The sequence below is a fragment of the Pseudopipra pipra genome, chromosome 2 (assembly GCF_036250125.1).
Source record: "Pseudopipra pipra isolate bDixPip1 chromosome 2, bDixPip1.hap1, whole genome shotgun sequence".
NCBI lineage: Eukaryota > Metazoa > Chordata > Aves > Passeriformes > Pipridae > Pseudopipra > Pseudopipra pipra.
In genome coordinates this window covers 20,801,758-20,815,644 of record NC_087550.1, presented here as the reverse complement: position 1 = coordinate 20,815,644, position 13,887 = coordinate 20,801,758, and the positions used below count along the sequence as shown (strand labels likewise).

General features: G+C 37.2%; 1 protein-coding gene across 39 annotated transcripts in view; it reads right to left on the bottom strand.

Moving 5' to 3' along the window:
• Positions 1-13,887, bottom strand: part of ABI3BP (ABI family member 3 binding protein) — a 141,849-nt gene that overhangs the window by 117,340 nt on the left and 10,622 nt on the right. For all 39 annotated transcript variants that reach the window (XM_064644224.1, XM_064644228.1, XM_064644234.1 and 36 more), the window contains exon 2: positions 1,210-1,389. In XM_064644224.1, coding sequence (XP_064500294.1) covers positions 1,210-1,389 — 180 coding nt within the window. The remainder of the gene's footprint in view (positions 1-1,209; positions 1,390-13,887) is intronic.

Genomic DNA, 13,887 nt, shown 5'->3' with positions numbered 1-13,887 from the left:
AATCCTCACTACTCCTGCAATACGGTTACACAGGTACTATTATGCCTAATACATACATATATGTATATATATGTACATACATATATGTGTATATATATATATATTTCCGTATACTACAGAAAATCCTGTACATCATTCTTAGTTAACTGATTCAAAAGCTACATGTGGGATAAATCAGATAAGACAGACACAGCTTAAGCGATGGTTATGAAGTCAAACCCTGGACTGGTGATAGAATTACAGAGTTTCCAGGAGTAACAACTCATGAAAAGGAAAGCCAACCTTTGCCACAGTGATCTAATCAAAGTATCTAATAACTTAATTATTCTGTGTCTAGCATCTTATTTTTTTTCATATTTTATTCTGCAGTTTTCAGCCTGGAGCAGACACCTTCAATGGCCTTAACTGACCTCATCAAAAAGATGGCAATTATTACTTCTGTGCTTATGTGTCCTTATTTCCCCCTTGTTTGACACCAAGATCACCAGCATTACAATGATGGGAGTAACCCAGATTCATTTCAGGCTAGAAAATCTTAGAGAAAGCAACAGGAAAACCCTTAGAGATTAAACAGATTTCTCAAAAGGTCAAATTCTGGTATGTCAATTTTTAAATTATTTATTCTTTCTCCCTGTTCCAGGCAACAGACTATAATGATCTTGACATGGTTTAATCTCTTCCTTGAAACAACTCATGGAATTCCATCAGTAACTTCTGACATTGAAGCTACAGGTTATTGTATAACATGTAGAACTGGAGTAGACCCTGTCAGAAAAGACATAATTTTGATACAAATGTTTCTGTCAAAGGGAATCAACCACACAGTTCTCAAGACTGTTTCACTACTTCTTGCATTATTTGTTAAAAACTTGCATATCTCCCTTGTATTCTACTTTGCAACTACAACTTTAGGCAAACCATCCCATTTGATCTGTGATGTGGTCAATTTAGTACAGCCTCTTAGTACAACGAGAATCCTCAAAATAAATATCATTAGCAAACTTTTCCAAACAACAAAAAATATTTTTTCTCCTTGAAGGATCTACTTTCACCTGAAATTCTTCAAGGCAACCTTAAACAAACACAAAGGAACCTGAGCAACAACCCAATAAAAACAAAATTTAAGAAACCCAAAAATACATATTATCCTCACTCTTCCTATAATTCACGCATAGTTCCCACAAAGCATGTAAAGAAAATATGTCTTACCAAGTTCTGTTACATAGTTTTTTCCATCTGAAGGTAAAGGAATGTACTGATTAGAAAAGAAGTTGCTTCCATAACCCAGGACAAAACCTTCTAGTTTGGTGTTTTGACTTGGTCGGAGATATCTCATGCAAACAGTGTCATCTGTTGCATTGATCTGAACCTTCAGACTCTGCCTTTTCACTGGGGAAAGAGTGAAAAAGAGGAGATCAAAATGTGTTATCTGCAATCATATATTCAGCAATGGAATATGACAATATAACAATATAAGGCTGTTTCATTTGCTAGTAGCAAGCAACTGAACAATTTCTTAAAGGTGAAGGTTCCTGGAAACCCAGTGTATTTAAAAAAGTAAACTATCAGTCATGGAAAATTGTGTTTGCCAACATGACTGTTTTTCTACTAGTTCAGCATTATCATTAGCTGTAATACCTACAATTGCAGTAGTAAAAAAGTGCATGAAGTAACTGGTAAAAAATGTAAGTTTTTTTTCCTTTAAATGAGAGAGTATAGTAGCATTAGCCATCTATAGGACCCATTGGTGAAAAATTACAAGTTTTTCTTTTGTTTTGTTTTGTTTTTAGTAGAAAATATGAAGTTTTAACATTAAGTTAATCAGTTAATCACACTGCAGAATTAGGGTAGAGGATAAATAGTAACTAGATTCAAATAAAACTGCTACGACTTTTTTTTTTTTTTTTTTTTTTTTTTTGTTATGTTGGGCTGGAAATGTAATTTTCTATTTGGAATTACACCAGGACACCTAACTAACATATATGCTTTACTCAAAATTACAGACACTTGTTTTAAACATTCAGTTTTATTCCGTCCAGGGGAACAGCACACAGCACATAAAGTAAGAAACATCTTGTATATCCATCTAAAAAAATTTGACTTGTAGCAACATGGAATGACTTCACAACAGAATAACTAACTTTTTCAGCTATAAGTTGGTGTTTTGTCTTCTTCTTGGTGTGGTGAGGCAGGATTGGCTTTTCTTTCCTCGGTACGTACAATTTTAGTATTCCCTTGTCACTGCTAGGCCTATCATATTTCCAGAACTGTTGAATTGTTGGCTTTTCCCCAAACTTATGACACCAGCACTAGACTAGTACACTTTGGGTTATTATTTCTCTTCTCATTCTCAAAATGTAGATTTTTAATCCCAACAGATTTTCAGGCATCTGTCCAATCATAAGGGCTGAAATTAACTTATCAGAAAAAAACAGAACTTTGCACACAATCATTTTACTGGAGCTAAATCCTGAAGTAATGTTATATATGAGATACATGATATATTATGGAATGACAGGGTAGAGTGATCCTAAACTAACTCTTTCTTTTTTTGTTTTTCTTTCTCTTTCTTTCTTTCTCTCTTTCTTTCTTTCTTTTTCTTTCTTTCTTTCCTTTCTTTCTTTTCTTTTTCTCTCTTCTTTCTTTTTTTCTTTCCCTTCATTCCTTTCCTCCCTTCCTCCCTCTAACTCCCTTCCTTTCTTCCTTTTACTCTCTCTCTCTCTCAGTAATTGCAGACTGATATTCAAAATTTCTCTAAACAAGTATATATATCACCCCAATCTACCTTTAATTTTTAGAGAAATTTTAATGACTAGAGTTGCCAAGAGGCCAAAATCCCCAATTCGTGAAGATGATTTAGGAGGTGATTTGAGCATCTGCAGTTGTCTGCACACAGAATGTAAAGCCTTAAGCCAAACACTTTATGCCTCTTCCCTTTATAGAAAGAAGCATACAACTAAAACTGATGGAAAACATGTGCCTCCCTTCCTTTATCTAAAGACTCATCAAATAAAAGCATTCAGCCAGGAAACCATCACAATTTTCCAAAGGCAACTCTGCCAGGTTCCAGAAGACTGCAAGGCCTCTAGAAAACTCAGTTCTGTGACATTTTCAGCTGTACAATACCATCACAGGGAAAAGAGTGGCAGTTTCTTCCTTATCTAAATGACATCCTAACTTGTTTTATTTTCAGTACACAAAACTGCTGCGGGTGTGCAAGTCTGAATATCGACAAAGCTCCAAACAGCAGAAACCAGGAAGAAAAGCTAACAGACTTCAAATTCCTCTAATGAGCTTCATAAAGACACTTAGTAAAAAGTGGCAACATAGTTTAGGATTATTACCTCTGACTGACAGTCAGCTACATGTGTTTTAATTTATGTAGTCTGCAAAACTCTAACTTTGGAGATCTAAGCATAAAAGAAAGGATGGCCTCCTGGTCTCTACCAAGTATTCATATCTAAGAACAAAGTAAGACTTACAGTACTCGATTAAAATATGGTAATTTGATTACTGTGTTAAAGTTCTTAATCAGTCTCAAAATTGTGTTTAAAAAAATTAGTAAAGATCTATTTTAATTATAAATTTACAGTAGTTTCAACCCTCTTTTTTTTACACACAGTTATATCTATGTATCTCTCAGTTATACTTTACATCAATTTGAAGACCTAATTCTAATTTAAGATTGAATTCAACTGGGTTGGATTCCAATTTGATAAATACCATGGTTTATTCATAAACAGGCAATTATAGTGACAAGTGGTCTTAGTTTGATTTAAGCCTTAGAACTCTCAGTGAGCTTTCTAAAACTAGAAAGTCTAAATGGGATCCCAAAACAGCAATAGCTTTGAGATAGGATCCTTTAGATCTTTTCTGTATAGCTAGCATATCAAAACCACCAAGAGAGCTTTTAAACTTGAGCCAGTTCTAGCAGAAAATAAACAGGAATAATGTATTTTGAAAAACAGAGAATAAGGCAGAACAGAATGAAAGGAGATGAACTTAAAATTTTAAAAAATAAATCTTTGTCCTCACCACCCCGTCTTGACAGGGCAGGTCCTTTTCCCTTAGTTCACTTTTAAGTATAGTATCCTTTCAGTGATGGCCTGGATGGCAACGCACACTGCAGAGTCCCCATAGCAGTTAGGAAAAAATCACTTAATCATAAAATCACATGGATTGGAAAAGACCTTTAAGATTGAGTCAACTCAAACCTAGCACTTTCAAGTCCGCCACTAAACCAGATCCCCAGGTGCCATATCTATATGCCTTTTAGTATGTCCATGCATGGTGACTCAGCCCCTTCCCAGGGCAGTCTTTTCCATTGAATGGTAACCCTTTTGGTGAAGATATTTTTCCTAACATTCATTTTAAATGTCCCCTGGCACAACTTGAGTCCGTTTCCCTTTGTCCTATCACTTGTTACTTGGGAGAAGAGACAGACCACTGCCTCACTACATCCTCCTTTCTGGTAGTTGTAGAGAGCGAAAAGGTTTGCCCTGAGCCTCCTTTTTTCCAGGCTAAACAACTCCAGCTTGCTCAGCCTCTCCTCATGAAATTTGTGCTCCAGACCCTTCACCAGCTTTGTGGTCCTTCTCTTGACACGCTCCAGCATCTCTATGTTTTTCTTGCACTGAGGGGCCCAAAACTTAACATAGGATTTGAAGTGTAGCCTCACTGGTGCTGAGTACAGGGGAATGATCACTTCACTAGACCTGCTGACCACAAAATTTATGATCCAAGCCAGGATGTCATTGGCCTTCTTGGCCATCTGGGGACAGCTCATTTCCAGCAGGCTGTTGACCAGCATCCCCAGGTCCTTTTCCACCAGGCAGCTTTGTATTGCTATGACTCAAGTGCAGGGCATGGCATTTGGCCTTGATGAAGGTAGACAACTTCCACAGCCTCATCCAGGAATTGAGTCATCTTGTCATAAGAGGAGATGAGGTTAGTCAAGCAGGACCTGACCTTCACAAACCCTTGTTGACTGGGCCGAAAACCCTGGTTGTCCTGTACATGCTGCATGATGGTACGCAAGATAATCTGCTCCATGACCTTCCCCTGCCCAGGAGGTCAGTCCTGTAGTTCCCCAGATTCTCCTTCCAGCCCTTCTTGTAGATGGGCATCACATTTGCTAACTTCCAGTCAACTGAGATCTCCCCAGTTTGTCAGGACTGCTGGTAAAGGACTGAAAGTGGCTCAGTGAGTACCCCTGCCAGCTCCCTCAGCACCCTTGGGTAGATCCCGTCCAGCCCCATAGACTTGTGCATGTCTAAGTGGTGTAACACGTCACTAACCATTTCCCCTTGGTTTAGGGGAGCTTCATTATGTTCCCCATTTCTGACTTCCAGTTTAGGGAACTGGGTACCCCAAGAACCATGAAAAAGTAAGGCAAAGAAGGCCCTGAGTACTTCAGCCTTTTCCTCAGCCTCTGTCGCTCTGTTTCCCCCTGCATGCAGTAAAGAATGAAGATAATATTTCTTTTCCTTCTTGGAATCTAGCTACAGGGTCTGCTCCATGCTTTTCTTAACTATCTTCTACCCCTTCTGTAAACTCCTTGCTTACTATTCCTTCTCTCCTCACAGCAGAAGTCCCCCTAGCAGGGAGGGCCCAGTCCATTTCAGCAAGAGCACTCTTCTCCCCTTCTTCTTGATGGCCTGGCCCAAAGAGCAGTAAAGAGCAAGGCAGACAAAACTTCTTCACTTTTATTCAGCTGCATGTTTTTAAGGGAAAAGAACTGTGCTAAAGCAAAAATACAGATACCGCACTTCGTATGACTAAACCACATTCCTGTTCATGGGCTCTGTGGATTCCAGAATCAGTGAAAACAAGGGATGAATTTGCAACTGGTAAAACAATAACTGGCCAGTTTCTGGAAGTGTATGAACAGAAGTGAAGCAGCCTAGAGCAGGGAGAGCTCAATCCTACGTGCTGCACAGACACTGCCAGTCTAGTCAAGAGAGGGCCAGCCAGAAGCAGTACAGATATAAAGGACTTCATATCAATTAACTTGGTAAATGGGGACTGCTCTCAGAAACATATCAGCAAAATAGATTTCACTTGCATTGATCTCACAGCATTTTGAACAACTAACAGGAAAAGCATTCTCCTTCTGAGTAATATGTCTGTCTTAGCCACCATTCAGATAAACATCCATTAAATAGGATTGAATGGACAAAGGAAGTCCCAGGAACTTGAAAGTTATGATACTATGATAAGAATTTCTTTGATTTTGAGAAAATAACTTTGTCATATTATGATATCAGAATACCTTTTTTTCCCGCATCTTCTTGATGAAAGAGTTGAATGATAAACTAGATACCTTCTAATTCCATTCATTTGTATCAGCCTTTGGCATGTGTTATTGAAACTCTGGTCTTAAATACTTGCATTTGTAGCATAATTCTTTTACACTGAGGACATCTCCAAATGGAATATTCTGGGACCTATAGCTACCTCTGTAAAACACTCTTTCCCTCTGTGTTTGCCAGCAGAAATTCCACACTGATCGGCAAGTGTTCTCTTCAACAAAAGTTAGTTGACTGCCAAAATCAGCAGGAGAAACTGTGCAAAGCATATCTGAAGTGAAAGCACTATGTTAAGTGCATCAAACTGCTGGCAGTTCTAGAATCACTGTAAGGAAAGGACTCTTTGCCTGTAACTGTTAAAGACAGCTTGATGAATCAGCTCCATCATAAAGGAACCAGCCACCAACAACTCTTCAGAAAGAAGAAAATAGCTACAACTAGTCTGAGGAATCCAGCTGGGAGCACCGTAGTTTGGCTAGTTGGAATGTATAGGCAACAAGAGCCAAAAGCAAAGAAATATTGAAACTTAAAAAAAATTAACTCTACGTTACCTAATTGAAATTTACTTCTTTAAAATGTGAGAGCAGCTACAGAAATTAATATGCAAAACATACAGCTGGACAATTGCTGTTCAAGCTTTGGACCTACCATGGATTACGTCAACTATCTTCTTTTCTCTTATCACGACTTTAATTAATCATGGAATAGTAAAGGAAGAGGGGGGAGACTTCCTAAGCTACCATCTCTTATTCCTACCAACTAGCTACAAGAAAAACAAAGAAGTCCAATATTCAATTTCTACTTTCACAACAAAAGTTCAGTCAAAGCCTAATGATTTAGGTCTAACATCCCCCTAAGAAATCACCATTGCAAAGTAGGCTATGAAGGCCAAATAGTATCTACTAAGAATAGAATATAACTCTTTGCTATTTAATAACTGGAGAAAAGTAAGGAGATACACAGAAGTAGTTCATTGGGCTAGCTGCATTAAAGGAGTATCTGTTCAGTAATGGGGGACAATGGTTTTTCCAACCTATAAAAGCAAATAAACCCATGACTTTGCTTCCCAAAAGGAAAAAAAGAGCAAAAGAATTTTGTTTCATTAACAAAGACTTAAAGCCTTTGAAATTTGGTGTCCTACGGCCCACTATTGTTACGTTATTGTTAGTAGCAATAGATGTAAAGTGAGTTAAAATTGTCAGGTGGTTTAATATTGCTGTTTCAAGGAACACAAGAGAACACGGGTGACGGGATGACTGGAACAAGAATTAACTGACTCTTTTTTGTTTCTACCCGAACTCCAAAATATATCCTGGCCTTGTCAAATGGAGTCTCTTCAGCTGAAGAACACTCTGTTTCTTTCTTCAGCTTGAGAAAGTATGTCAGCAGCTGGCTGATAGATTATTAACTAGTAGTTAACACATTTAAAACTTCAAGAATGAAATATGAATTAAATAAGGTAACCATTTTTTGTTTTGAAATTTTTTCATTTTGAAATAAATTCATCTTGGCATCTTACATTTTGAACTCTGTTTCACGGAAGGCTCAGCAAAAGCAACACTGGGATGAGATGTTACTTTCACTCATACTGTCAGTCGACTGCTGCGCTTTAAGTGTGTACAGTCTCTTGTGATCAAATACAGCCCTATTTTTTTTTTTATCCATGGAGTGACAATCCTTGAACTCTGTCCTACAAAACTAGAGGGTGAATACAGCTGTATTGTATTACAGCAAATTTGGCTTTTTTGCCAGAATTCCTTTGGCCTTACATTGAGTTTGTTTTTCACCGTTTCAAAGATTTTAGAGGGCATGAAGGCGAGACCCAGCACTGACTCCCAGAGTGCTAGACAAATGAAGCGTGCCTTATGAAAATATATTAACACCATCTATTTGTAAGCACCACCTCACTTATTCAAATCACTCACAGCAGTGTTTTGACTTTTCCAAATCTGGTGGCACAGTACCACCAGGCAAGATTTCAATGATAATCTAACACTGTGTAACTTTTATTTTCTTCTATTTTACATTTTTGTATTTATTTTGGCTTCAAAACATGGAGAAATATTGGTTGTTTGGCTCAAAACCAAATACAGCTTAAAATGGGAAACATTTAAAAATAGTTCTGTTTCTATGTAGTAGGATAAACAAGGCACACTTCTAAGACAGCCACAGAATCATGGAATAATTTAGGATGGAAGGGACTTCTTTAAGTCATCTAGTTCAACCCCCTGCTCAAAGCAGACCTCATCAGACCAGGCAGCTCAAGGCTACATCCAGCTGAGTCTTGAGCATCTCCAAGGATATAGATTCCATAACATCTCTGGGAGAACCTGTCCCAGTATTTAGTATACTTGTGTTAAAAAAAAAATAAATCCTAGTGTCTAACTGGAATTTCCCATCTTTCAATTTGTGCCCAGTGCCTGTTATCATATTACTGTGCACTTCTGCAGAAAATCTGTATCCTCTTTGTATCCTCTGGTCAGGTAGCTGTGGACAATGTTAGATCATCTTCCTCATCACAGATTAAATAAAATACGAACTCTCTTAGCTACAAAATTCCCATTAATTAATACTCTCAGTAATGAAAATAGGTGCCATATAAAAAAGGCTACAAAGAATACTTAATTAAGGGAGGGTGAGCTAAAAGCATTGCATATGGTTTTGTCATTTGCAATTGAAGTTCCTCAAATAAATATTTTTTCTAAGTGTTATTATGCCTACACTCTGTATATGTCTAATATTATTTCAAATAATGCTATTTTTTTCACCTAAATGACACTGTTGAATACACAAATGGTAGATTTTCCCTGTTTTGAATATAGTACTTGATAGATTGGATTAATAAAGCTTGTTATTTTAAGACATATTATGAAGGAGGATATTTATTATAACTAAAAACTAGTAATTGATTCCATCTTATTAAATTTGTGAAGTTGGCATCTCTTTTCAACTCCCAGTGTAACTGAGAGAGTAGCTGTGACAGTGGTAAGAAGAACCTATCCTATAAATAGCAGTAATTTGAAATAGAAGAAAAGACATCACCTAAGAAAGACCCAGACAACATAAATTCCATCTAACTTCTGATGTCTAGTACGAGTTGGATGCCTCTGAGGAGAACCTATGTGTTATAGAAGACGCCACCTTATGTCGACAAACAGAAAATACAGAATTTCAATCAAGTCTCACTGGGAAATACACTAGAACAAGCTGTAGCAAGTTAAATTCAAGGCCACAATAGAAAATTTAAAAAAAAAAAAATCTTACTTTCATATAACCCTCCACAGCTTCTCTTGACACTGAAAGAAATCTTTTCAGACAATACAACCACAACACAAACACTTGGTCCATTTACTTTTGTTCAGAAATTACATTTAATAACCTAGAGTTGCCAGCTGAACATTTTGCCATCAGTTGTCTTGTGCTACAAGAACAGCCTCTTGGAATTCTACCTTTGCTACTTGCCCAGCTCAGAATAAAGATGCATACAAGAGATTTTAAAATAAATTCCTTCTTGTCTACACCTTCAAAACACTTTTATTTCAAATATGGCACCTTTTTTAGGTGCATCAACATCCTTACCAGAATGCGCAGGGCAAATAAAATAGCATAAATTGTAGTTCCCCTCCACACTTTTTTCATATCTAGGGCAATTTTAGAAATTTAAATTATAATAGAAATTCACTACTAAAGGAGTAGAAGTATCTGAAATATCCAGAAGGGAAAACCCTCAATACTGGTGTTCAGCTGAAGGCAGTGACTCCCTGAGACATCCACAGGAAGAGATGTACTGTGAGGGCTCAGGGTCAGCCCCTTCCCTTCCTGTGCCCTTTCTCACAGCACTCTTTCAAGATTACTGACACCTTTTCCTTTAGTTGCAATGCATATTTAGTTTTACTAATGCTAATCAGAAATATGCTCTTAACTGATATAAATTAAATAGATACTTCTCAGTGAAAATTGTTAGAGCATTTGTATTACAAAGCTACACTGATTTGAAACTTTCTTTGCCAATTCCTCTCTAGTGATTCCTACAGCTCAGAACTGAGTTAGTAAGCTTGTATCTCAATATTACTTTAGGATCAGTAAAGACGTAGTTATCAGCATTTCCAGTTTCCATGTGTCTACATAAATCAGCCTACCAAAAGAAATTTGTTACTCATATGCTGCCATCTCTTTCGCTTGTTTTCAGGTCATTCAAGCACTTCTCTGAAGTTCTACTTCTATCTTTATCACTATCTCCCTCACAAGTCTCCTTAAACATGTTGGTTTAAAATTATTTGCTATTGGACTTGGTAGGGTAACTATACTTATTCTTAGGGTGCAAAGCTGAAAAGAGCCTGGATTTGAACTCACGATCCCACTTCAGTCCAACCCCCAATCCCAGCTTTCATTCTGCATCTCATTTCCTATTATTTGTTAAAATAGCAAATAGAATTGAAAACAAGCAAGAAAACTGTTGTTTGAAAATAATCAAACCTGCAATTCTGATGGAAAAGGGAACAGGAGTCAAACTTCCGAAAACCTCTTTGGAATGACTTCAAACAACCTGACCCTGGCACCCCTTTGAGAAAATCTTAGGAAGTTCAGCTCCTTTATGTGACCAGTCAGTAAACTCATCTGTGTTCAGAGGTAAAAATTTAGTTTAAATAAAATTCAACATTGAAATTCAACATTTTTGAAGGATAGGGAGAGAATAAAGCCTATGTATTATTTTCAATGCATAATGCTCTCTGAAACTCCTTCAAATTGAATAGTTTTTGATAGATATTACTTTTCAAATCAACAGCACACAAACTTAAAAGGGCATTATTTGTCCAGAAAAAAACTCCTTGTTAGTAAAACAACCTGAAACCCCTATTTCAGTTTAGACTGTGGATCACTTATTTGCAATAGGATAAAGTTTAATTTGGTTCTGATGTCATTAAGTCCTCCAGGGCCTTGTTCCCCTGGCCTTACTCTTAGAGCTAATTATTTGTTGTTGTTTTTTCCAGACTGGCCTGGCATGTATTTTTCTGGGCTGATGTAACTTCACCTGGACAGAGCTGATGAGACAGTGACTGTATCTTGCCCAGAAGAGCTGGTCTTTCTAATCCTGGCTCCTTATCCTGTCCAATGAAACACATCCAAGGCAACTCCACCCAGGCTGGGCTACGAAGAAAACTGTGTCCTGGCCAAAGAACCTGATGGATTCTGCATAAATGTGTTCAATAAAGGCATGCAGAAGACTGTGGTGAGCAAGAGGAGTCTCCCAAGTTTTCTAGGTCTGACTTTTGTAAGCTTTCAAAGAGCATCAGCCAATGCAGCCAACAAAAGACAAATGTGGTATGTGGACATGGATGCATATAAGGTAGTCATATTCTAGAGCTGATAAGTTGAATTAAACCTTGGAACTTTTTTAACAACAGCTCCTCAATAGGGAGAGCTAAAAAAATACTAAGAACTTGAGGAGGTGAGGAATTCAGACGGTGTTGGTCTGGCTCTGCCCACAAATTATAAATAGATTGAAGTGATCAGTTTTAAAGACCACAGACCTTAATGCAACAAGTTTCTGAAAAACACATTCATGGGCAGGGAGTGCATTATTACTGCCATTACCTATTCAATGACAGGCAGTGTTTAGCATCACCAGTTCCTTAATCCACTTTTCATCTACAAATATCAGTGCATTTTTGAAGAACCAAAAATCAAAGGCATAATGAAAAACACTATCTGGAACTGCAACTGCATTTACTTCTGTGAGAGGAGTGAAGATACCATACATTACAACCCAGGATGTTAACATTCATAACATTCATTACTATTCCCAGAGAATCTGCCACATGGATTAATGTGTACCCAAATTTCAGTGAGGTACTAATATTGCAACAGCCATTTTGAAGTCTGTTCCTTACATGAGATCACTATCTATTACATCATAATAAATAATTTATTTTTTTGTTTCCCTGTGTGACTTACTCATTCTGTGGGTCTTTTGAAATACTTTGGGAGGAGTCAGATTTAGAAGAAGAATATGAAATAACTGATGGTAAGAAAGTATAATTTCTACTGTTTTAGAATCAGGCAGCTTTGAATGAATATTTTAAAAACCCAAACAGTAATAAATTAATGTTTTCATGTTTATCTATATTCACAGAACAAAATATGTAATACTGAAATCCTCCTTCTGTGATGTGTATTACCTTACTTGCCATACTCCAAGCAATTGAAAGTCTTGAGCTCAGTATTCTGTAATGTTGGCTAGATGCTTTCATAGCTAAGTTTGCTTTAACTCCTTCTCTGATTCAGCACATGGTTATTTTTTAAGGACAAAACTGCTTAAAGATAGTAGTATTTAGATAGCTAGCAGACTCCACAAGCTATACTAACAGAATAAATTTGAAACCTGTTCGTCTAATCTCTTATCTAATTAGCCAGTGCACAGAGCACTATAAAATAGTCCAACTTGAAAAAAACCTGGAAAAAAAGCAAAGTCAATGACTAGAAGTACAGAGTATGTTTCCCAGGAAAAAAAGTCTGAATAAATAGGAATCATCTAGCTTAGAGAAAAAGTAGGATATGAAGACAGTATTCAAATATATAAAACAAATAAACAAGGCCCTGAGGAAAAGCAGTATAAATAAATTCTGCTCTGTATCTGTGTAGAGAACAAGTGATAAACTGTAGCAAAGAAGATATCTGGAAAACTGACAAAGGCAGTGACACTCTGGAACAGACTGTCTAAGGAATAAGCACAAGGGGGTCCAAATGATTTCAGAAAGTCCATTTCACCCCTGTGTCTCTTCGTAGAAATCAATATTCTTTTACTTGAAGGCTACTGTTTTTCTCCTGCATCTCTAAGCATGCACCATAAAGCCTCAAGGAGGGCTACCAGCCTCAGCACTATGCTTGAATTCCAATATCCTACTTCCTATCTCTGTCATGTAAATAATGAAAATCTAATAAAGCATGATCTCTTCAGTATATAGATAAGCATAAGAGAACTGCCAGGGAGAAGCAAGATTAATTTGTCACATGAGAGTAGAAAAATATCTCAGTGCAATTGCTTGAGTAAGGGCAAGAAAGAGCATCCAGGAAGCTGCAAGCTGTTCAGCCTAACTGACTAGAAACAGAACACCTACGCACATGACGAACAAGAAGGTGGTTCAGACCAGCCAGGACAAATTTACCAAGGCCAGGCTGTCTGACTAACCTTGCTGTCTTCTGTCATCTTACTACTGGCATTGCATACCAGGAGAAAAGGGTGAATGTAATTTACTTCAACTTTGACATAATTTCTACAGGTATTCTTCTTGTCAAACTGGAGAAATGCAAGCTGGAGACATACATTACAGGGTAGATGGAAAACTTGGTTCAAAGAAGTGGTGGTTAAATGTCCAAAGTCATCTTTGATACTCTTTCTGGTTCTTTAGCAATATTCAGTGTAATTCCTGATCTCATTTCAATGAGGGAGAAAGCTTTGTGCTTTGGGAAAGAACTTACGTTGAGCAAAGTCCATAATGATCTGCTTTCAAACTGAAGGAAGAAAAACTAGATTGAGACACCCATTCAGAAATAGTTAAAATTCTATTTCTAAATCCCC